We start from the raw sequence: 21,280 nt of genomic DNA on the forward strand, positions 1-21,280 counted from the left end.
TGAGCCCCCAGCCCTGAGCCCCAGCCCCCCGCCCCCCGCCCCAGCCCGGGTAGGCCCACACCATCCCAGGGAGGGGCTGTGTCATGCAGGAGGGGGTCGTCGGGTGTTACAGGACCGAATTACACCAAAAACGTTCTGGAGAGGGGGCACTCAGTCGGGGGCGTCCCCACGCTGCCATGCCCCCCCCTCCCCAGGGACACCCCATCCGGTGTCACGCCGGGGGTGGCCAGGGCCATGTCAGCCGGATGCAGGTGCATCGTCAGCCACGCATCAGCACCCGCTCGCAGCCCTGGGGGTTTATAGCTGCCCCACGCCTCCGCCCCGGCACTTTCGGCATCGTGGCAGGATGCTGCTGGCACTGGCGGCGTGGCTGGCCCTGAGCCTGCTGGTGGTAACGGGGTCTGAGAGGTGCGAGGGCCCCCCGGCCACCGCGTCCCGCTCCATGCCTGCGCCCCAGCTCAGCCCCGAGGAGCGGCTCTCACCCCACATGCCCGAATCCCTGCGCTGCGACGCTTGCTACGCCATCGCCTTCCAGGTGAGCACTGGGGAGATGGCACCCCAAAACTGGGAGTGGGAGCTGATGGCTGCTCCCCACCGGCACCCCAAAAAAGCCCTTTGGGGCCAGCGAGCTCCCTTGCAGCTACTCATGGATCCACCACCCTGTGCTGAAGTGATTCAGCTGCCACAGCTGCAAGGAAGGGGGTGCAGACCCTGTCTCTGCCCGGGAACATGGTCGAGGGGGGCCGCCACCCTCACCAGCCAGTTTCTGCCCTTTTGCACCCCAGATCGAGGAGCAGCTGCGCAGGGCGGAGGGGAAGGTGGGCAGGAAGGTGCTGAGCGAGTCTGACTACACGGAGGTGCTGGAGAGGAGCTGCTCGCAGGGCTGGGACAGGTGAGCGGGGCATCCCCGGTGCTGGGGCGTCCCTGGGGCTGGGCCGTCCCTAGGGACTGAGGCATCCCCAGGGATGGGGTGTCCCCAGGGGTGGGGGTGTCCCCCAGGATGGGGCGTCCCCACGGACCGGCGTCTCACCAACCCTTGCCTCTCCCCACAGCTACGGGGTGCAGGAGCTGGATGGGAAGAAGCGGCTGGCGGGGCCGGGGCTGCCGGGACAGGAGCCCATGACCGTGATGGTGATGGGGGGGCCCTGGCCGGGCAGGTAACTCGGGGGGTTGGCAATGCCGGGGGGGTGCCGGGCACTGTCCCCTCGCCGCCACGGCCGGGGGATGCCGCGTGACCCGCAGCGGCTCCTTGCAGGCTGTCCAAGATGTGCCACAGCCACGTGGGTGAGCGGGGAGAGGCGCAGATCTACGGGGCGCACCGGCGGGGCCCGGCCGCGCTGCGCGAGCTGCTGTGCCACGGGGACAAGGGCGCCTGTGCCGGCGGCAAGGCCGGGGTGCCGGCACCCCCCAAGGCGCTGCAGAACGAGCTGTAGCCCCGCTGCGGTTAATGCTTAATGCCCCGGCGACCTTCGGAGCCGACTTCGTCCCCAGCGCCAGCCGACACGAGCCGGGAGGTGGGCACCGTCCCGGTGTCGCCCATCACCGGCACCGCGACCGCCCCTGGACGCCCAGCCCAGCCGCGCCGGGGTGGTGGTGGCGGCAGCACGGCCGCCCCCCGCCAGCCGGGAATTACTCTGTAACCCGCCGGCTCTAATCTTTTACCAACGCGGGGCTCGCGGCGGGAGCGCCCCGGCCCCAGCGGCGGTGCCAGCCCTAATTAAAGGAGTTAATGGATGATCCGTCCCGAGGTAGCTCCCCGGTTTCACAACCGGCAGCCAATGGCCGCCCTCCAGCTTGCGCCCGCGCCACGGCCCCGGTGGCGACTAAAGTCCTTCCCACGGCCATAAAACCCCCGTGCAGTGACATCGCCGCCGGGGCCACATCGCCGGAGGATGGGGACCTGCTCGGGAGACCTGGCTCAGCCCCAGGTGAATGCGGCCCCCGGCCCCGCGCCCTCCTGGGCTGTATCCCCGGGCAGTGGGGGGGTGACCAGGGTGCTGCCCCCGCTGGTGGCCAGCTCGGGGCCGTGCTGCCCAGCCGGGGCTGGCAAAGGATGGGGTGAGCTTGGGGACTGCGGTGAAGCCGGGACCAAGGGGGCATACTGGGATGCTGTGGCTGGAACTGGCCGTGCCGTCTTTCCTGGCACCTGCAGGGTGGTCCTGGCACCCTGGGGCCGGTGGTGACCCCCCTCCGCTCTCCCCTGGGGATGAACCGACATGCAGGGAGCGGTGGGTTTTGGAGCCCAGACCCCTCTCGGGGGTCAGAGAGGTGCCAGGTGGGGTGGACCGGCTGCACCTGCTGAGCTGTGGCCCGGTGGCCCTCGTGTCCCTGGGGCAGAGCCCAGCCCCGTTCCCATGGGACACCCAGGACAACACTGACCCTGCCCCTGCCTCGCCCTTGCTGCCAGAACAGGAACTTGGCTCTCGCCCCCGCCGGGCCCCCGCACCCCCCTGGGAAGGAGCTGCCTGCGGCGGGCAGGGTGAGTACCGGGGCACTCCCGCAGCAGCACGGCACCCACCCCAAAGCCTTCTGTAACGCATCGTTGGATGGAGACCAGCCAGCCGGGACCCCTCCCCATCCCTGAGGGTGCAGAGGGTCCCGTGGAGCAGTCTGTGGGGACAGTGTGGGGTGTCCCCCCTGTCCCCAGCCCCCAGGGTGAGCCGGAGCTGAGCTGTGCCCCCACACACCAGGACCCTGGGGTGGGCACCAGGCCCCCCCGGCCAGAGGTGGACATGCTCTACAGGATTGAGGACGTGCCCCCCTGGTACCTCTGCATCCTGCTCGGCTTCCAGGTACAGCCTGGAAGGGGGGTACCGCCCCATCATCAGAGCCCAAGCCCTCGCTCCCTGTGGCATGGGGCACCCCAGCCCCACTGAGACCCCCCTTGCCCCCCAGCACTACCTGACCTGCTTCAGCGGCACCATCGCCGTCCCCTTCCTGCTGGCTGAGAGCCTGTGCGTGGGCAAGGACCAGCTCACCGTCAGCTACCTCATCGGCACCATCTTCACCTGCGTCGGCATCACCACCCTCATCCAGACCACCGTGGGCATCAGGTAGAGCCGTGGCCCCAGCAGGGACCCCCTGCCCACCCCTGGGCTGCAGGCGCAGGCATCCCCTCTCATCCCCCCCCAGGCTGCCCCTCTTCCAGGCGAGCGCGCTGGCCTTCCTTGTCCCTGCCAAGTCTATCCTGGCCCTGGAGAAGTGGCGATGCCCGCCTGAAGGTGAGGGCGGGTGGGGTACGGGGGGATGTCCAGCTGCTCCACCCCCACCCGGGACCACTTCACCCCCCCTTCATCCCCAGAGCAGATCTACGGCAACTGGGCACTGCCGCTCAACACCTCCCACATCTGGCAGCCCCGCATGCGAGAGGTACGTCCCAGTGCCCCCCAGCCCGGGAACCCGAAATCCTTGGCAGGGCACCGACCGCCTCTGCCCACTCTCCATGCCCTGCAGATCCAGGGGGCCATCGTGGTGTCCAGCCTGGTGGAGGTGGTCATCGGGCTGCTGGGGCTCCCTGGGGCGCTGCTCAGCTACATCGGGCCGCTGACCGTCACCCCCACCGTCTCCCTCATCGGGCTCTCCGTCTTCCAGGCAGCCGGCGAGAGGGCTGGCTCCCACTGGGGCATCGCCACACTGTATGGCATGGGGATGGGGGGATGGGGAGGTAGGGGTGACCCCATGGAGCCAGGAGGATGCCAGGAGCATGAGGGACCTCATGTCTCTCTCCCCCCAGGACCATCTTCCTGATCGTCCTGTTTGCCCAGTACCTGCGGCACGTCACCATCTGCCTGCCCGGCTACCGGCGGGGCAGCGGCTTCATCCTGCTCCGCATCCAGATCTTCAAGATGTTCCCGGTAAGGGCTGGATGAGAGCCACCGGGCCCCGGGGCATCCCAAAATCCTGCCTTTTTCCATGCATGGGTTTGCAAGTGATGCAGGGTGCATAGCTGGTCTCTGCCCCTGCAGATCATCCTGGCCATCATGGTGGTGTGGCTGCTCTGCTACGTGCTGACGTGCACCGGTGTATTCCCCAGCCAGCCCGAGGCGTATGGCTACAAGGCCAGGACAGACGCCCGGGGAGAGATCCTGTCTGTGGCACCCTGGTTTCGGGTCCCCTACCCCTGTGAGTGCCAGGCAGCCCCACGGCGCGTAGGTCCCCCTGATACCCCTTCGCCCTGGGGGACGTGGGGACCTGGCACAGCATCACCGGGGCGGGGGAGCACCCGGGGGGGCAGATCCTGGGGTGTCCCTGGCCTTGACACCCCACTCTGCTCCCTGGGCAGGCCAGTGGGGTCTGCCTACGGTGACCTCGGCAGCCGTGCTGGGCATGTTCAGTGCCACGCTGGCGGGCATCATCGAGTCCATCGGGGACTACTACTCCTGCGCCCGGCTGGCGGGAGCCCCCGCGCCTCCCGTGCATGCCATTAACAGGTACAGCCGGCTGGCCCCCCCTCCCAGTACCCTGCTGGCACCATGGCATCCCTGGGGACTGGGCTGGGATGCTGCAGAAGAGCAGCGGCAGGGACCACCAGCCCGTTGTTTGCGTTTTTCCCCAGGGGCATTTTCACCGAGGGCATCTCCTGCATCATTGCAGGGCTGCTGGGAACCGGCAACGGCTCCACCTCCTCCAGCCCCAACATCGGTGTCCTCGGCATCACGAAGGTACTGGGGCCAGGGAGGGGTCCTGGCTGGGCCGGGGGGCATGGGCGCTGTCACCCACTGCCAGTCTCTCCATGCAGGTGGGGAGCAGGAGGGTGATACAGTACGGGGCTGGGATCATGCTCGTGTTGGGGACCATCGGCAAGTTCACGGCGCTGTTCGCATCCCTGCCTGACCCCGTCCTTGGAGGGATGTTCTGCACCTTATTCGGTAACCTGGCCGCAGCTGCCCCTCAAACCCAGAGCGCTGGTAGCATCAGCCCTGGGCTGCTTCCCTGGAGTTTTGGGGCTGGCAAGCCCAAGGGATGCCGGGTGGGCTTTGAGGTTTTGGGTTGAACTGCGGTTGCATTTGGACGCTGCCGCTGCCTTTGCGGGCAGCCCCCCCTGACCTCAGCTCCCAGCCAGCAGCAGCAGCGCAGGCATCCCTGCCTGCCTGCAACGCAGCTGCCGTCTCTGCTGGCAGGCATGATCACGGCCGTCGGCCTCTCCAACCTGCAGTTCGTCGACATGAATTCCTCCCGCAACCTCTTCGTGCTGGGCTTCGCTATGTTTTTTGGGCTGACGCTGCCAAACTACCTGGATTCCCACCCCAAGGCCATTAACACAGGTACCTGCCTGCCACAAAAAGCCCCGATTTTGGGTGTTTAGGGAGCGAGGAGGGCAGATCTTGAAGGTGCTTCCTCACCCCGGGTAAGCACCGACTAATTAAAGCAAATCTGGCTTATCGCAGCACGCCCCGACTCAGTCCCCACGCTCTCGCAGGTGTCCCCGAGCTGGACCAGATACTGACGGTGCTGCTAACGACGGAGATGTTCGTCGGGGGGATCATTGCCTTCATCCTGGACAACACCATCCCGGGTAACTAAAGCACAGGGGCCAGGGGGAGGAAGCGGCGTGAGTGGAGGCAGGTTCTCTTTGGTGTAGAGCTGCGAGAGGGGATCGCAGGGCGAGGGGGGTCTGGTGCTGGGCTCCCCGGCTGCGGGCGGGCAGGGGCTGGGGTCTGGCTGACGCGGTGCCGGCTGCCGCAGGGACGCAGGAGGAGCGAGGGCTGGTGCAGTGGAAGGCGGGCGCGCACTCGGACAGCGCGGGGAGTGCCAGCCTGAAGAGCTACGACTTCCCCTTCGGGATGAGCGCGGTGAGGAGGAGCCGGTGGCTGAAGCACGTGCCCATCTGCCCAGTGTTCACCGGGTTTAAGGCCCGGGCGAGGGGCGGCAGCACCGTGGCAGCCGCGGATGCGCAGGACGCTGCAGATGGGCTCTCGGTGTGCACAAAGGTCTGAGCAAAGGGAGGGCTCGTGCCCCGGCGCCGCAGAAGCCGAGCCGAGCTGCCACGGGTGCTGTCGGGGCTCGTTAGCACCCGCCAAGGCCAAAGCCGAGGCTGCTGGTGCTCATCTCCAACGCAGGGTTAGGGAAACTCAAAGCTGCCTTTCAGGGACAGCCTGAGCTCCCAGGGTACCGGCCTGGGGACTGCCCCCCCCAGCATCATTGCTCCACCTCGAGCTTTAGCTGGCTGAGACTCGGGCGCTTGCTGAAGCTCGTTAGGCACCACCGGCACCAGCCAGAGCCCCCGGAGCCACCAACTCTCACCCGGAGCCACGGATTTTCATGCTGCGTCCTCGGCTTCAGCAGGGCTCCGCCGCAGCTGCAGCGGGCTCTGCGTGGGGTGCAGTATCCAGAGCAGCATTAGGATGCCCGTTTTAAGAGCATACATTAAAAATAATAAAAAATTCAAGCCCACTTGCCCTACCGGTGTCTTTGCCGCGTCCCACACTGTTCCCTTGTCCCTTCTGCATTGCAAAGGCTTCCGCAGCTTTCCGGACTCCCTCCCAGGCTGCCCGACGCAGGGACACGCTGGATTTCACCCAGCCCTAGCAGCCGTGTTCCGTGGGCTCCAGCCCGAGCGCCGGGGCCACGGGAGGACTGGGTCAGCACCAGCCCTTGGCAAACCCGCTCCGGGGAGCGCTGGAGGGACGGCTTCATCCCGGCCGCCGCGGTGGAGCGCCGCCTCATGCAGCCGGTCGGTTTGCAGCAGCAGGCACAGATGGCAGCACATGGCCTCGCTGCAAAGGGCCCGTGGCATCAAACACGTTTCTGGGCTTGGGTTTAGCACAAAATGGGAAGTTGAAGCCAGTGCTGCATGACCCCGTCACAGTCTGTCCACACCGCTGTGGTGGCACAGCCACGCGCCTGGTCCCCAGCCCGAGCAGGAAGAGAAGTGAGAAAACCCACGGGTTGAGACAAGGACAGTTTAGTAAGTGAAGAAGGGGAAAAAAAACCCCAAGTGATGTAAACACTCACCGCCCCCTACAAGCACAGCGATGCCCAGGCAGGCTGTCAGCAGTGGACGAGTCCCCTCTCTGCTGCTGCTGCTGCCCCAGTTTTGTTGCCCAGCCTGACGTCACACGCGTGCAGCACCGCTCGGCCAGCTGCGTGCCCTCCCTGCTTCTCACCCCCCTGCAGCCCACCCCCCGGGACCAGAGCAAGGGGAAGAGAACGCCCTGACACCATACAAGCATCGCTCAGCGACAGCCAAAACATGGGTGCGCTAGCTATCACCTCTGTTCCAGCTGCAACCCCCGACCAGCTGGGCAGGGGCTGCGATGGAGAACGCAGCTCCCCCCCAGCACAGGCTGTTGGGAAGTTCACGGCCCCAGCAAACCTCCTGGTGTTACACGGCTGGCTGGGGTAGAGCAGGGAAAAAAACCAAAGCGGAGAAACCAACCCACGGCAAGGCTGGGCGCTCCTCGAGCTGGGTCCTGGCAGCAGTGTTGTTGCCACCCACCCCGAGCCGAGATGCTGGGACGACGCTCACCGAGCAGCAACTGCTGCCAGCCGCGCGGGGGTTCTCCAGTGAAACTCCCACTCCAGCTAAAAATAAACCAGGGCACGGTGGTGTGCGATTTCCTGACCTTCTGGCTTTAGGTGCTCAGCTCTAAACTGTCTCCAAGTCAGTGCAAACACCGGGAGTTCTGCCGTTTCCAGGAAGGCCAGATCTCTGGCTCGGAGAGGGGAAGCAGTGCTCGGTGAGGAGCCTGGGATAAATGTGATTAACATTTTGCAGAGCAACAGCAAAACGAGTTGGTCTGACTGAATTCCTCCAAGCTGGGTTCTTTCATCTGGAGCGAGACTGACGCAGCGATGTGGTTGTGCTGTAGGGCAACACCTGCGTACAGGCTTCACCTCACTCCTCCCGTACTGCCCAATTTCTGCAGTGTTTCCACCTGGTTTAATCTGAGCTTTAAAAAACAAAACGAAACAAAAGGACTGTAACAGCGAGGCTGGGCAGTTCTGAAGCAGGGGTGGATCAGACCAGTACCCAAGGACTGCTGGGGGCCGCTACTGCGGCCACAACTCCCCCCCGGCCTCCTGCAGCTCTGGGGTTTACAGGACCGAGCACCCCAGCTCCACCAGCGCCCGCGCCAAAGCCCCTGCAGCAGGCTTTATATAGTGCCATCAGCTGTTAACTAGGACTGCCCGTGCTGCCAGCAGCAGCGGAGCTGAACTGGGATTAGCAGTGGTGAGAACGAAGGAAAATATGCCCAGGCAAGCACATGAAGCGGGAGGAAAGAAATAAAAGAGCAGTCAAGAGTCCAGCCTCAGACGAGTATTTGGGCTATCGTGTTACCAACAGCCCTACAGGCACCGTACCCATAATGTCATCCCTTCCCTCTGTGCGCTGCCAAGCGAGTTTCCATGTGAGATGCATATTCATGAGACAGCCACCACGTCAGTTCTACTATTATTTATTTTTTTAAATATTTTTGAAAAAATATAATTTTTTTACAATATTTTCAACTTAAACACTATTCACACTGAACACGTATGGCAGCTTAACCTACCCAAATATGAAGTTTAAGAAGCCAAAACTGTTCTAGCTTTATTAAAAGAAAAAAAAAAAAAAGTTGTTGTGCTGTAGACTATTGTGTAGTGATGATTAAACAAAGCAAGGGAAAAGCACCACTCAAATCACTAATGCTAGGGTTTTCTTGGTTAAATCCAGCTATAATAAAGTTGTACGCTAAAAGTTACATAGGCAGTGCTATGTATGTATCTGGGTTCTTGGAAGAAATTGTGATGAAACTCACATCTCCTTGAACATAATTGGGAAGCGAAACGTTTCTAACATGATAACATACGGCAAAGTACAGGGAATTTCATCCTTCCAATCGCTTGGATGTTAGTTCAGTAGCTGAAATCTACGACTCTGTACAGGTCTGTAACTTTTCTGTTAATGCTCATGCTGCTTAAAAGCAGCATGATTTTTTTTTAAGGGGAAAAATTAAGATTAGTAACAATACTGATATTTCAAAAGGAAAGTTAGCTAATTTGCATAACAATCAGATAACCTTGCTTTCATTTTCAAGTTAAGGCATTATCAGGTGCAAACTCGCACCAATTGACACATCTTTAGTTAAAAACAGACCACCCATAGCAAATTCCAAGTCCTATTTAAAAAGACAGAGTCTGCAGAAGGTTTTATAGACGTGGTACTTTGTCTCAACTTGACTGGTGCTTCTTACCTCACTGCCGCCTTTGCAGAGAGCCAGGGCCCAATTATGTTTCCATTAAACTTTTGACAGATTTACTTAATAACAGTCTCAGCACTTTTATTGAGCATGCAAGACTAACAAAACTTTGGCAATGCATAAGTGTAACACAGTGACAAGAAGAGAGAGCTTTTACAATTAAATCTTCTAATACTGGCTTCACAGTGTGGAAATTGTGCTACATCCACCAAGAGAGGGCCCAGTCTACTCAAATATTTAAGTACTTCACCCCAGGAACAAACTCCTTTGCGTTTGGATTCAGATTACTCTTGACCTGAGGAAGGGAAAAACAGAAAGTCTAGTTGAATCGTTATTTTAACCTCCCATTTTCAAGCTGAACACAGTCCTAGGCAGACAGAGCGTTAGGAACACTTTACAGATTCAGAGGAACAGTCAGGCATGTAAAAGGGTTTTTGTATATACCACAAGTCTCTATGATCACCAGAAAAGCCTACGCCTTTGTGCGAGTACCTGAATTATCCATCCCTCCTCAGCACCACCTGGATGCGTCAGTCAGACGAGGGGTCAGGGAACAAGGAACAAGAAAACCACAGGCATGCATCAAATGCAGCAACTTCGCTTAGTGCTGAAATAGCGGTTTCTGAAGTTGAGCTGTTAAAATGTGTCATGAGGTTTTTAGATCTTGCTTACTTAAGCAAGAGGAGACTTGTTCCAGGAACTTAAGCTGCTTCTGGAAATTTGATGTATGAGCCCTGTATTGATTTTTTACATTTCTATGTCTGTGACCACCCTGTCCTCCCACCTGGCAAGCTACAAATGCCCTGCAGTTCTAGTGGGCAGCCAGCATCTTCAAAATGAGCTCTTTACCATAGAGATGGAGGATTAGGCTTTTGGGTTCTTAACCGAGTCTAGAACTTAAGCTTGGAAAAGTAGGGGTTTGCATCTGAATTTCACAGCAGCAGTGCAACACAGCGGCATGTTTTCTGTACTCTGTTATCAGCAGCTTCGTATTTTGTTAGGGAAAAATATGTACACATTGTCCTTTCCTTTTAGTTAAGCTCCAGACAGAAGTAACAAGGGCAAGGAAGAGGCAAACCACCACAGTTTAGCTGCTCTCCCCCTCCTTAGGATTTCTACAGCAATCTGCCTGCTATGGTTCGCGCCACCCAAAGCAGACCTTGGAACAGACCTCGTACCTCCCCGACACGTGAAGTGCTGACAGATGCCAAATGAAACTTTTGCAGCCCTGTCAGTGAATGGCACCTCACAGGGTCAGCGAGCTTTGCTTGCTGCCTTTCTAACATACTATGCACACCCAAAGCCACGTGAATTTACACGCCATGGGCTAGGAAAGGCACCGCATGGTTACAAAGAAAACCACTGGACAGGTCACGTCACTTGAGGAAACATCCCTTACCCAACCGTTTCACCTTTCCCCCTCACCACCTGGCATGGTTTAAGAGTCTCTGGCCTACATGTAAAGGGTATTATTCTCTTGCCATCACCAGCAACAAAAATCAGCCCTGGACAAAGAGAGATGTCAAGCCTTAGAAATATGATGAGAAACTGAATTTACCACCAGATCTTCCAGTGATGAGCTGTCACTGATAACAAGGTCATTGAACTGGTCCTGGATTTGATCCATTGTTTGTGGGAGATCACGGGCTGGAATAAACCATTCGTGCTCCTCCTCTTCTTCCAGCATCTCCTGGAAACAGCGCTCAATAAATTCTTCTTCCCACAACTCCTCTTCGATCTAAACAACGAGAAGGAACTGCTTCATTAACTAACAAACTTACTGAGAGTTTGTGTCTTCATTCCAAGATTTGTGATTTGTGCACCTAGCTGACCTTCTTTCTAGCTATGCGGCAAGACTTCTTGCAGAACACCACGCATGTGCTGCAGGAAGGCAATCAACTTTGATTTTTATTATTTTTTTTTAATATAGAAAAGCCCAAGAACTTGGGCTGCAGTTAAAAGGGAATGGCAGGAAAACCCCATAGCCCTGGCTGTTGTTTGCAGCTTGTTACGAGCTCAAGGAGAAGGAAAATGTTGGTTCCAAGTGAACATTTCAGTTGTACCAACTAGTCTGGACTGAACTCTCTCCAAATATGAGGAAGGGAACCAGGGACAACACGTGCAGCCAGGCACAGTCCCCAGAAAAGCTTCCTGCAAGACTCCTGAGAAGAAAATAACCACCGACTGTCACTTGGAACAGGGAACAAGCAGCATCTCCTGGGCTGCTCACCCAAGGAACACAACACGATCTCAGCAGTTGTTAAGAATGCTGACCCGCTGTACTATAAGCAAGACAAATCAACGGATGCAGAACTGACACACACTGCAGATTAAAGGAAAGTTTTGCTTGGTTGTTCAGTAAACAAGCTTTGGAGGGAGTTCATCCTGACAAGTTTTCCATGTCCTGCATCGCAGTACTTAAGCGTGGAAAGCAGGGAAATAGAAGCTGGTGTGAATGACGTGCCAGACATAAGGAGTGGAAAAATGATTCAGGACAGATTTAAAAGTTCACTCATTGGAAGCTCAAACAAGTTTTCCTATCTATCCTTCACTCTAAATCAAAACACACACTTGATCCGACAGTGGAAATTCAGTTACATACCACAAAAAGCAAATCAAAAAAGTTAATGCCAGAGTTTCCCATGAAATCTAGGTCCCCTGTGCTCAGGGCAAACACACTCACCAGCTCACTTGGTGCTCGGGATGCACAGCTTCGGGGAACAGGGACTCATCACCATATACTCTCACTGTCCAGACAATTCAAACCCCACATGAAACACTGACTTAGTGATTTCTCCAGTAAAGCACGCCAGCAAGAATGGCAGTCTCCAATCAATCCTTGTAAAGCACCGTCTCTGTCCTGCGTGTGGGTAAGAGGCAGCCGTGGGCACGCAGCCACAAGCTAGTATTACAGCGGGGGTTGCCCTGCTCCACGCTTTTTATTACATGGTGGCACACCTACAGATGCCTCCAATGGCAGCTCCGGAAGTACTAAATAACATTTGCTTCCCCAAATGTCTTGAAATTAATATTGCCTCTTTGTGTTTTCCAGCCCAAGTTTAACTTGCTCAGGTTCCCACAGAGATGTGCCTGCAGCAGCAGGTGACCAGGCTGCCACATGGTGTTTGCCTGCCTGAACAAGACTGTTCTCCCCTCACGCTCCCACCTTTCCTCTTCTCTGAACGTGGAGTCCGTACCTGAAAAATAGTTTATTCACAGTACAACTCTCAGCTCCTTCCCCGAGAACTACACATGCCATATGCTAACTAGAGTACAGTCCCCAGGAGGGAAAACCCACAAAACAGAAAACAACACTGAGGCATGCCATCCTGGCATAGGCACAAGAGAATTTCTATTTTGTGAGCAACCTGAATTTCAGATTAGCTTGGGGCCCTGCTGGCACCCTAAAGAGAGAGCAGCAGACATATCCTGTTTCAGCAGCTCAGACTTCAGCACAGCCATACTGTGCTGGAGCTGAGAGAAAGCACCTACTTGAGTACAAAGATCAAGTTTTGATTAAGAAAGGGGCAGTGGAAAGAGGCAGGCTGTTCCCAGCCTCCACAGGAGAGAAAACTGTGGCCAGATGCAAGGTGAAAGATGAAGTTAAGGCTTCCTCCCAACCTGATTGCGAAGGCCAGCTGTAAGACACTCAAGTATTAAGCAACAAGCAGGACCGTCACCCAAAAGCTATGTCCACCAACTCGCTGGGGAACAGCAGCCCTGTTGACGAGGGAGGTATGCACCTGGCTGCATCCAGCACAGAACGACAACAGCCAGCATGTTTGCACATGTAAAACCTCCACAGCTCAGTAGCCCAGCAAGACCTGGCCCTTCCCAACTGCCACATAAAGTCTGTCAACTGTTGCGTGGGGTTTTTTCTTTTCCCTCCTTCCTGCAGAAGTCGGGAATTAATGGTGCATTAGAACATGCTGCACTTCCCGTATTTTCCACCAAGATCACAGAACATAGGTATTTATTACCAGAGAAACAAGAGATCTGCCTATTCCCCAGAATTATTCTAGCAGGTCTATCTAAAAACTCCATCTCTAAAGGATTGCCAGTCTTGTACCCCAGCTGCTAAGCCACAGCACCTCTCCCTTCAGCTAGAAAATGGTAAAGCACACATGTACAGAGCGAAATTACTTGCCTGCCTGTTAAATTCCTCTTCATTCTCCATCCACATGTATTCTGCAAAGGGATTGTCATCTTCATGAGAATGACCATTTATAATCACATCTTCACTGATGATGCTTGGGCTAGTACTGCTGCGACTTGGATCTTTCATGGCTGCGTCTTTGATGTGAAGTCTGCAATTAAGAAATGCAGTAATTAAAGGTGCGCAGATTTGCTCATCACCCTGCTTCTGCATAAGCCCGGCCCAAGGGAAGGCTGCACCTGCGTGTGAAGGCTCCAGGTAGCCTTACCGTGACTGCAGCAGAGAAGCTCTGCTGATCGCAACAAGTAAAGAGAGTACCAGAAATGCTGTTTCCATTATATGCACGTTTGAGTAACAGATTAATTTCCCAAATCAGAACTCACCAAATCAGCGAATGCCAAGCACCAAGGCCAACAAAAAGTGACAGAAAAACCCCCAGAAAGCATGCACATTTGCCAGTAGGAAATTATTTAAGGTAACTTTCAAGAAACAAAAGGAAAATTTATTTTCCAAAATACTTTTAAAGCTCCCACCTGAGTTTCAACAAACTCCCCTGGAAATGAAATGCCCAGCGTACATACTGTTTCAGAGGCAGCGGACAAAACTTCAGGGGAATTTCCAAGGATATCCATGGTAGGATAAACTTGGGTGTGACTTCTAGCCTACTCAAATTCAGTTATGGGATGTTCTACGGTGCTCGCATGAACCAATCGTCAGGGCCATTTCACCACTGGGAAACCTTTGCAAGCAAGGCAGAAACCATTATGCACAGACGCCTCACAGAGCCAAGCTGGCACGACAGTTATTACAGATATCTCATTAGCAAAAGCCCACTGATTAGGAAGCTTCAGGTAAAGACAACGTCATAAGGCACTGGCAGAGTACGTGCTCGCCTCTCATCACACTTCATTAATACGGACTGAGTCATGCCTGGAGAGCACTCAACACCTCTGCGTGTCCACGATATGTGCTATTGCAGCGTCCCGAACTCAAGGCGTGAAGGTACAGCTGGCAACCATGTTTTGCTCCACCTAACCACAACAAAAGCAGGACAAAGCCTGAACGTGGTCTGTTAGGTCCTTGCCATAAGAATGGTATTGCAGCCTTTCTGTCAGGCTCACAAGCCTGTGTGAAGCTTGGAACTCTTGAGTTCAGAGAGCCCACTGCTCACACTAGGCTCTAACTGAAAATGCGATGTTCTAAACAAGACAACGCTGTTTTCCCTGTACCATGCTTAAGTACAGTTATCAATACTGGAAAAACTGTATTTTTAGATACTAATACTGGCAGTGGTTTTGGTTTGTTTTTTTTTTAATTGTATATAAAGCATGTGACAACGTGCTCAAAAAAAATAATCCAACTTGAATGTTTTTCTAGTGCTAAAAATTCACAATGAAATGATGCAGCAGTGAGTGAAAATATTTTTATTTTATTCTCAAATCACTGGTTTAGCTTGTTGTCTGCATATCAAAAAATTACTTATTCAGAGAAGAGCATATCAAAATATAGCCTCCATTGTTATTAGAGTACAAGGGCTTATCACGGTGCAGGTCAAGTTTTCTCTTTGTATTTCTGTTGTTCTATTATGTATGGAATTAATGTAAGTTTTGGTTCCAAATGTATTCTCAGTAATACCAGGTCAAAAACCTGGTGCATCCAAATAATCAATTAAGAAAAGCACAAAAGAAAAAGGAACCTGCCTGGCTTGCTCTATTCAAGGTTTTTAAATCAAAGGCAAACCCAAGTGCGGAAGTCACTTTAGCTCCCTAGGAAGTACAACAAATGAGACCAGAACCCGGGTATTCTAGCAAGAGAAAACAGGTTCTTTTTGATGTTCTTTCAAAACAAACTTGCACAGGATTACTGGCAGCATTTAACATAAAACAGGAAGAGACATTGCATTTAACACCCCAATTCAAGCTTGAAATTGCTTTAAGCAACTTCAGCAGTTCACAAGCTAAACAGGATGGACTAAAAGAAATAAAATACCTCAGAGCCTAAAAAGCCCAATTTCTTGGTACCTGTGTTCTACTGGGCTTTCTGCACACCAACAATTTATACTACAGCCAAGTAACTGCTTCAGTGGTTTAAGGTACTCAGGACAAATTCTAGGCAGCTTCTGTACAAAGATGACTGCACTCAGACAAGTCTATAAAGGTAAAATAATTAAAAAAACCAACCCCTCCTTGTTTGTGTAAAAGCTTGAAAGGTTAATTTGTTGAATCACGGGACTAGTTTTCCAGTTTCTCAAGCCTTCCTGTAGAACACAAGCTGTTTGCTTTAGGAAGCAGAGGAAAGAAGTTCAGTGTTTTGTGTTTGGACCAAAACAACTTTTTCCATTACTGCCCAAGGACGATGTGGATGATTATCTTCAAGAAAGATCCGAGGCTCACCCTGAGTAACTGCAGTTTATCTGTTGGAGCCCCAAGTCTGCTAATGTTTTCCCACAGGAAAACAAGTCAACAAATGCTTATCCTGCATGAACAGTTAGGAAGCCCCAGGCCAGTCCCTTACTCATAGCACTCCTTGTAATTTCATTTTCTGCAACTTGTAATAAAACAAATAAATAAAAGCAACATTTTTTTTCCATTTCACCATTTCAAGATACAAGCCAGTTGGCTTTCTGTGCTCATTTGCAAAGACAAGATTAGTCTTGTTTCACTAGTATTAGATACAGGCTTTTTAGTCATGAGCTAGAGCCAAATGCCACTTTAGTCTTGCAAAAAGTCACAATCTAAGGCGGCTGCTGTAGAAAACAAGCCACAGCGACAGGCTATACTACTGTCACGAATAAAAATAATACATTTGCCATCTGGCAGTAGGTGGCAAGCAGAGGATCTCAAAGCTCCTTAAACTAGAACAGGAAATAGAATAGTGCTAAGGAACAGACAATATGGAGAATTCTGCCATAGTGATATGACTGGAGATCCATCCCTCAATTACTCTAGGATTTTTGCAGGGAGTGGGGGTGATGCAGGAAGAACAGTGTAAGTGCATAAGGGAAGACACTAACAAAAAAAGTAATCAGATTTTCATCTTAGGAATGAAGTCAGAAATTAAAAATCCTGTAACAACAGGACTTTCAGTTACCTCAAAGTGTTTTCCGTATGAAGTGTGGAACATGCAGAACATCATGAAGATCCATTAATTTACCTGTTTCTGTGAATTTTCCTGTGTTTATAGCGATGAAGAGCCCTAGACAAATCATGATTAAAATTCAAAGCTTTGTGATTGAAGATCTTGCATTTAAACCCCAATCACAAAAGAAGATTATCTACCACCTACTCTAGAAGATAAGGTCAGTGGGCCTAACTCCATGTAGCAAACCTCAGGTCCTTACCCTTGATTAAAAAAACCCCAAACACATGGGGGGGGGGGGGGGGGAACAAACAAAAAACAACAACAACAAAAAAAAGACATTTGTTTCAAGCACCCAAAAGCAACACAGAACAGCAAGTAGCAGGTTAGGATTTGAATAGCAGCTGAAGTTGAAGCCAAGCTGTTTCAGGGCAGCAGGGAGTACTTTGAACTTCTGCAGAAGACTGTATTATTTGTTTATTAACTAGTGATTACTCTTGTGAGTCAGGAGCACTGACCAGGTTTCTTGTTATCTAATTAGATTAGCAAGTGGTAGTTATCAAGTAAACTGCTCGTACTCCCTATGATAAACAGATTTCTTAATCGAATTCACGAGGCACGCCAACACCATCTGATATAAACACTTCAAAGCAGCGCACCGGAGCTCACTGGGAGCAGTCGACCCACACGGTGTGCCAGCACCCGCCGCAGAGGCACAGTCGGTTGTACCGTGCGGAGCGCCCCCGCAGCCCCGCCGGGAGCCGGGCAGGCCCGGCGGCTAACGAGTCCTCCCGGGGACCGGGGGGCCGCCCCCCCACGGGCCGTTCTCGGCGCCGATGTTTCCACCCACAGCGAGCGCCGCCGCCCGCCCGCTGCAGCGGGCACTGAGCACAGGTGCCCAGCCCGGGCAGGCCGCACCGCGCTCAGGCGGCGGCCGCGCACCCTCGAGCCCAAACACCCACCCCGGCACCGCGGCCCCCCGCCTCCCGGCGCGGGCGGCCCCAGCCCCGGTCCCTGCCCGCTGCCCCCGCCGGGGCCCGAGGGCCTCCCGCGGCTCTCACGGCGCAGGGGCCGACCCCCGCCCGCTTTGTTCGCCCGCAAGGGCCGCCCCCGCGGCAGGGGCTCCGTCCCGTCAGGCCCCGCGCCGCCGGAGCGCCCCCCCCTCAGGACCCGGATGGAGCCGGAGACAATAAAGACGGCGCCACGGGGCGGCCCCGCCACCACGGGGAGGAAGGAAGGGGCCGCGTCGCCCGGCCGCACCTCAGGGGAGGGGGCGGCTCCCCCCGCTCCCCCCGCGGCGGAGGCGGCGGCGGTCCGGGGCTGCGCGCCCCCCTCCCCCCCGCGCCGCCTCACCTGCGCGCAGAGGGAAGGGCCGCGGGTGCGCACGCCGGCTCCCAGCTACTCCGCCACCGCCGCCTCGTCCCCCGCTCGCTCCCGGCTCCGCTCCGCGCCCGCCGCCCCGCTCCCCTCCCAGCACCGCAGCCCGCCGGACGTGAAATCACTTCCGCTACCTGCGTGACCTCACGGCGCCGCCCCCTCCTCCCCCGGAAGCAGCGGCCCGGCGCGCGCGGCAGGCGGCCCTGGCAGGGAGCGGCGCGCCGCATGCCGGGAGCTGTAGTCTCTGCGCCGACCGCGCAGCATGCCGGGAGCTGTAGTCCCGCCCCGGGGCCTGGCTGCCATTTCGCGCGGTGGCGCGGGGCACGCCGGGAAGGGTAGTCCCGCCGCGGCAGGACGAGCCTCCATCTTGTGGCGCCGGGCGGGATGGCCTCCGGGCCCGGCGGCGGCCCGAGCGGCCAGTCGTGCTGATGAAGAGGCAGCCCCCAGGCAGCCTCCTGCCGGCAGGGCGAGCCTGCCCCGCTTGCAGCGGCAGTAGCGCGGGTCCCCGCGCCGGGCATGGCAGGCAGCGCAGCGCGGGGAGGGAAGAGTCCCTGGGCGCATACGGGAAGGCCTTCCCCGCTGCGCCCCGAGGGCTGTCCCGGCCTTTGCCAGCCCGCCTCAGGGGCAAGCAAATTCTGCACGTTCTGGAAACACACGCGTGTTTACATAACGGGTGTTTCTGCGCCAGACCCACGCATCTTTAAGGCTCTGTATTGCCGGGGGTAAAGGATACCACTTTCCTTGGACCCAGACTTCAACCCTATTTACAAAAAAGGTTGAAAAACCAATTTCTTATTCTCTCCTTTGGATCTCACCCCGCCCCCTTTTTCTTTAAGGTGGAAGTATCTCTCCTTCAGACACTACCTGCTGCAACCAGCACAGAGGTTTCGGCAATGATCAGAGCGCCATGCTGTGTTTACCCATCCTCTCAAACACGCTGCCTTGGTACAAGCTTTTCCAGTCTCTGATCTTCATTGTCCCTTAGCAAGCAAAGGAACTAGATAGCACAAGAGCTTAAAAGCCCTTTGTTCCATTCAAGCCACTGATGAATAGTCTGACTTGATGTGGAGTCAAAACGCAATGTTGCAAAGCCATCCCTCCACATGATGGACTTGTAAGCTAATCATCACAAAAAGCAGGAAAACTGTCACAAGAGCAAGCTGGGAAACCTACAGCAGAAAAACGTTTCTGCCCAGAAATGTGTTACTGAGGTCTAAGTTAAGCAGAAATTGGCAACCTCGGATAACTCTGAAATCCGTTAGTAGTTACCAAATGCAAGCACGTTTTTTCAGACCCAAGAAGTTAGTGAGCTAGCAGCATACAGACCACCTCGCTCAGCTTAGCTCTTCGGTTACACCACCTGTTAGGCTGGGAAGTCTGCGCTACCCAAGCACTCCCTACCCAAGCGCTCCCGTAGGCTGCCTTGTAAGCAGGAAAGGGGCTAGCCAAGGATAACGATTTCATTAACATATCTCTACTCAGCCCTTTCCCTCCTTCCTTCCTTCCTTCCTCATAAATTTTAGTAAGGGATAGCCAACTATAGAGTCTGGGTTTTCTCAGATTTTTTTTTCTCAGGTTTTCTGGGGACTGATAATCCCTTGCTCAAGCTGTTTATACTGATTTTATTGGTCACCACTACTAACTTGTTTCCAGGGCCTATAAGCTTTCTCTGGCCTGTCAAATGCTCGCTAAATGATTACCTACAAGCCAAGTACAAACTTTAAAACACTTCTGCAAGGATCATCCTTTAAAAAAAATAAATATCAAAACTACTATGCCCATACTACTCTTTATTTCCACAACTATCTGCAACTCTGTTTTAATAAATCCAGCATAACATGTGGTTTCCTCATTTATAATAGAAGCATCTCTATTTATTTCCTGCATTGCTCAGCAAGCCCAGGGCCTTGCTGCACCTCTGCTGAACTACACACACAGCAGAGGCAACAGCCCCTAGAGTACTCTTGAAGTTGAAAATAACATACAAAAGCTAGCATCATAAATTGCAGAGCCTAATATTCTACACTCTAGTCTCATGCTCTCTGTGTGTTTTCCCCTCACCCCTTTACAGTGCAGCTACAATTATTTCTGAAAAGCAAGCAGCTTGTGGCAAGACCACAGAGCGATCTGCCACCAAAGCGTGTTCCTGGCACCTGTCCTCAAGATCAAGCTACTCCAAGGCCTTCATCAGAAATTAACGTAAGGCATCTATTCTCTCCCTGTCCTTTGCATGTGAACAGAAGACATTTTGCAGAAGCAGTTGAGATTTGACTTACTTTCTGATGTATAAAAGCATCACGCTGCACATATGCAGACATACAGCTTTATCAGGGTTTTGAAAGCATTAGGCACCTAACAACCACTGATGGCAGAAAGACTCCATGGGAGCAAAGGATATTCTGACTCTGAAGTCAAACTAAGCCACAGTTACTTTCTGCCTGGGAATTCTTTATGTGTAGACACTAAACATGATGTAACATCCTCCTACAGTTTAATCCCCAGTAGTCACGCAGGTTAGCATTTAGAACAGGCTGAGGACACCAGATTAAAGATCACTAAACTGCACAACAGCTAAGGAAAGGGTACTTCAAAAATAAAACATACACAGCTGTACTATCTCAAAACATTAATCTTAACTGCATGTTGTAAAAAACCTTAAAATGCTTGGGGAAGTTGGAGACCTTCAAAATAAATTCTTATCTACCATCTTTAGAGAGAAGGGGATGACTGCCAGACACTGAAGCTTTGAAGTCAAGTCCTCTGTTTGGCTGATGAACTAAGCAAGCCTTTGAGACAGAGGAATGACAAATGTCATCATAAAGCAAGTGGGAGTTCAAGTACATCCTTGTGACTTAGCCAAAATAGAACTGACTGCAGGGCTGCTATTGTTTGCACTTTCTTTCAGGGGCCTTGGAAAGCTGTAGTTTTAAGACCATATCACTGCCTTATATTTAATCAATTTCATACAAACACAAACAATTTTGCATACTAATGTGTGTCATGTAGAAAGCTGTAACTTATCTTTGTAAAAGTGCAAAAATGAGTCACTGCAGGGGTAAGGTTTTATAATTTGGATATGCTATTTAAATAAAATCTGCACCATTAGCTGCTTATCTGCATTTCACTGCTCTATACAGAGTCCCCAGAGAAACTGCTACCATCACAATAGATGTTTGAAGTCATACTTAATTCTTGCACAAAAGGGACTGAACACCTCCCCTTTTTGTGAGGATGTAGCAGTTACAACTTTATTTCCACAAAACACCATTCTGTGTCTGCTAGATGTATTTGCTTCAGTAAATTCACGAAGATTCATTTGGAAATGCTTCTTGGCACTGCAGCCTCCCTGTTGGCCAACAGAGTGTGCTTGGAAGAATTGTCCCTAGTCATTTTTATCCACATAAACGTGATGTGGCTTGAACTTCAACTTTGATAAAAATACTGTAAAACTCAAGAAATAAAACTGTCAGCAGAATATGCCTACCGG

General features: G+C 53.7%; 3 protein-coding genes across 9 annotated transcripts; 2 read left to right on the plus strand and 1 right to left on the minus strand.

Annotated features, from left to right (window-relative positions):
- Nucleotides 1-297: 297 nt before the first annotated feature.
- On the plus strand, nt 298-1,735 carry MZB1 (marginal zone B and B1 cell specific protein). The gene is made up of 4 exons (XM_055812925.1): nt 298-535; nt 786-892; nt 1,053-1,157; nt 1,256-1,735. Exons 1-4 carry the CDS (start codon nt 347-349, stop codon nt 1,431-1,433), a joined length of 579 nt encoding a protein of 192 aa, XP_055668900.1. The 5' UTR covers nt 298-346; the 3' UTR covers nt 1,434-1,735.
- SLC23A1 (solute carrier family 23 member 1) lies at nt 1,719-6,393 on the plus strand. 7 transcript variants are annotated; one of them, XM_055812919.1, is made up of 15 exons: nt 1,719-1,928; nt 2,413-2,479; nt 2,648-2,792; nt 2,896-3,053; nt 3,133-3,221; nt 3,302-3,369; nt 3,454-3,635; nt 3,734-3,854; nt 3,966-4,122; nt 4,283-4,430; nt 4,556-4,661; nt 4,739-4,868; nt 5,121-5,264; nt 5,420-5,515; nt 5,686-6,393. In XM_055812919.1, exons 1-15 carry the CDS (start codon nt 1,730-1,732, stop codon nt 5,934-5,936), a joined length of 2,061 nt encoding a protein of 686 aa, XP_055668894.1. In that variant the 5' UTR covers nt 1,719-1,729; the 3' UTR covers nt 5,937-6,393. The 7 variants fall into 7 exon arrangements, 6 of the variants coding, with proteins under 6 accessions (XP_055668894.1, XP_055668893.1, XP_055668897.1 ...); XR_008748554.1 differs by having other exon boundaries at nt 4,594-4,868; nt 5,388-5,515; nt 5,686-5,825; XM_055812918.1 differs by having other exon boundaries at nt 4,594-4,868.
- A 1,990-nt stretch (nt 6,394-8,383) lies between these two features.
- On the minus strand, nt 8,384-17,933 carry PAIP2 (poly(A) binding protein interacting protein 2). Its single transcript, XM_055812821.1, has 4 exons — nt 17,770-17,933; nt 13,330-13,489; nt 10,741-10,920; nt 8,384-9,477 (listed from the first exon to the last, which is right to left on the minus strand). Exons 2-4 carry the CDS (start codon nt 13,465-13,467, stop codon nt 9,412-9,414), a joined length of 384 nt encoding a protein of 127 aa, XP_055668796.1. The 5' UTR covers nt 13,468-13,489; nt 17,770-17,933; the 3' UTR covers nt 8,384-9,411.
- Between the last annotated feature and the right edge of the window lie 3,347 nt (nt 17,934-21,280).

The sequence above is a fragment of the Falco peregrinus genome, chromosome 8, assembly GCF_023634155.1.
Source record: "Falco peregrinus isolate bFalPer1 chromosome 8, bFalPer1.pri, whole genome shotgun sequence".
In the NCBI taxonomy this organism is placed as follows: Eukaryota; Metazoa; Chordata; class Aves; order Falconiformes; family Falconidae; genus Falco; species Falco peregrinus.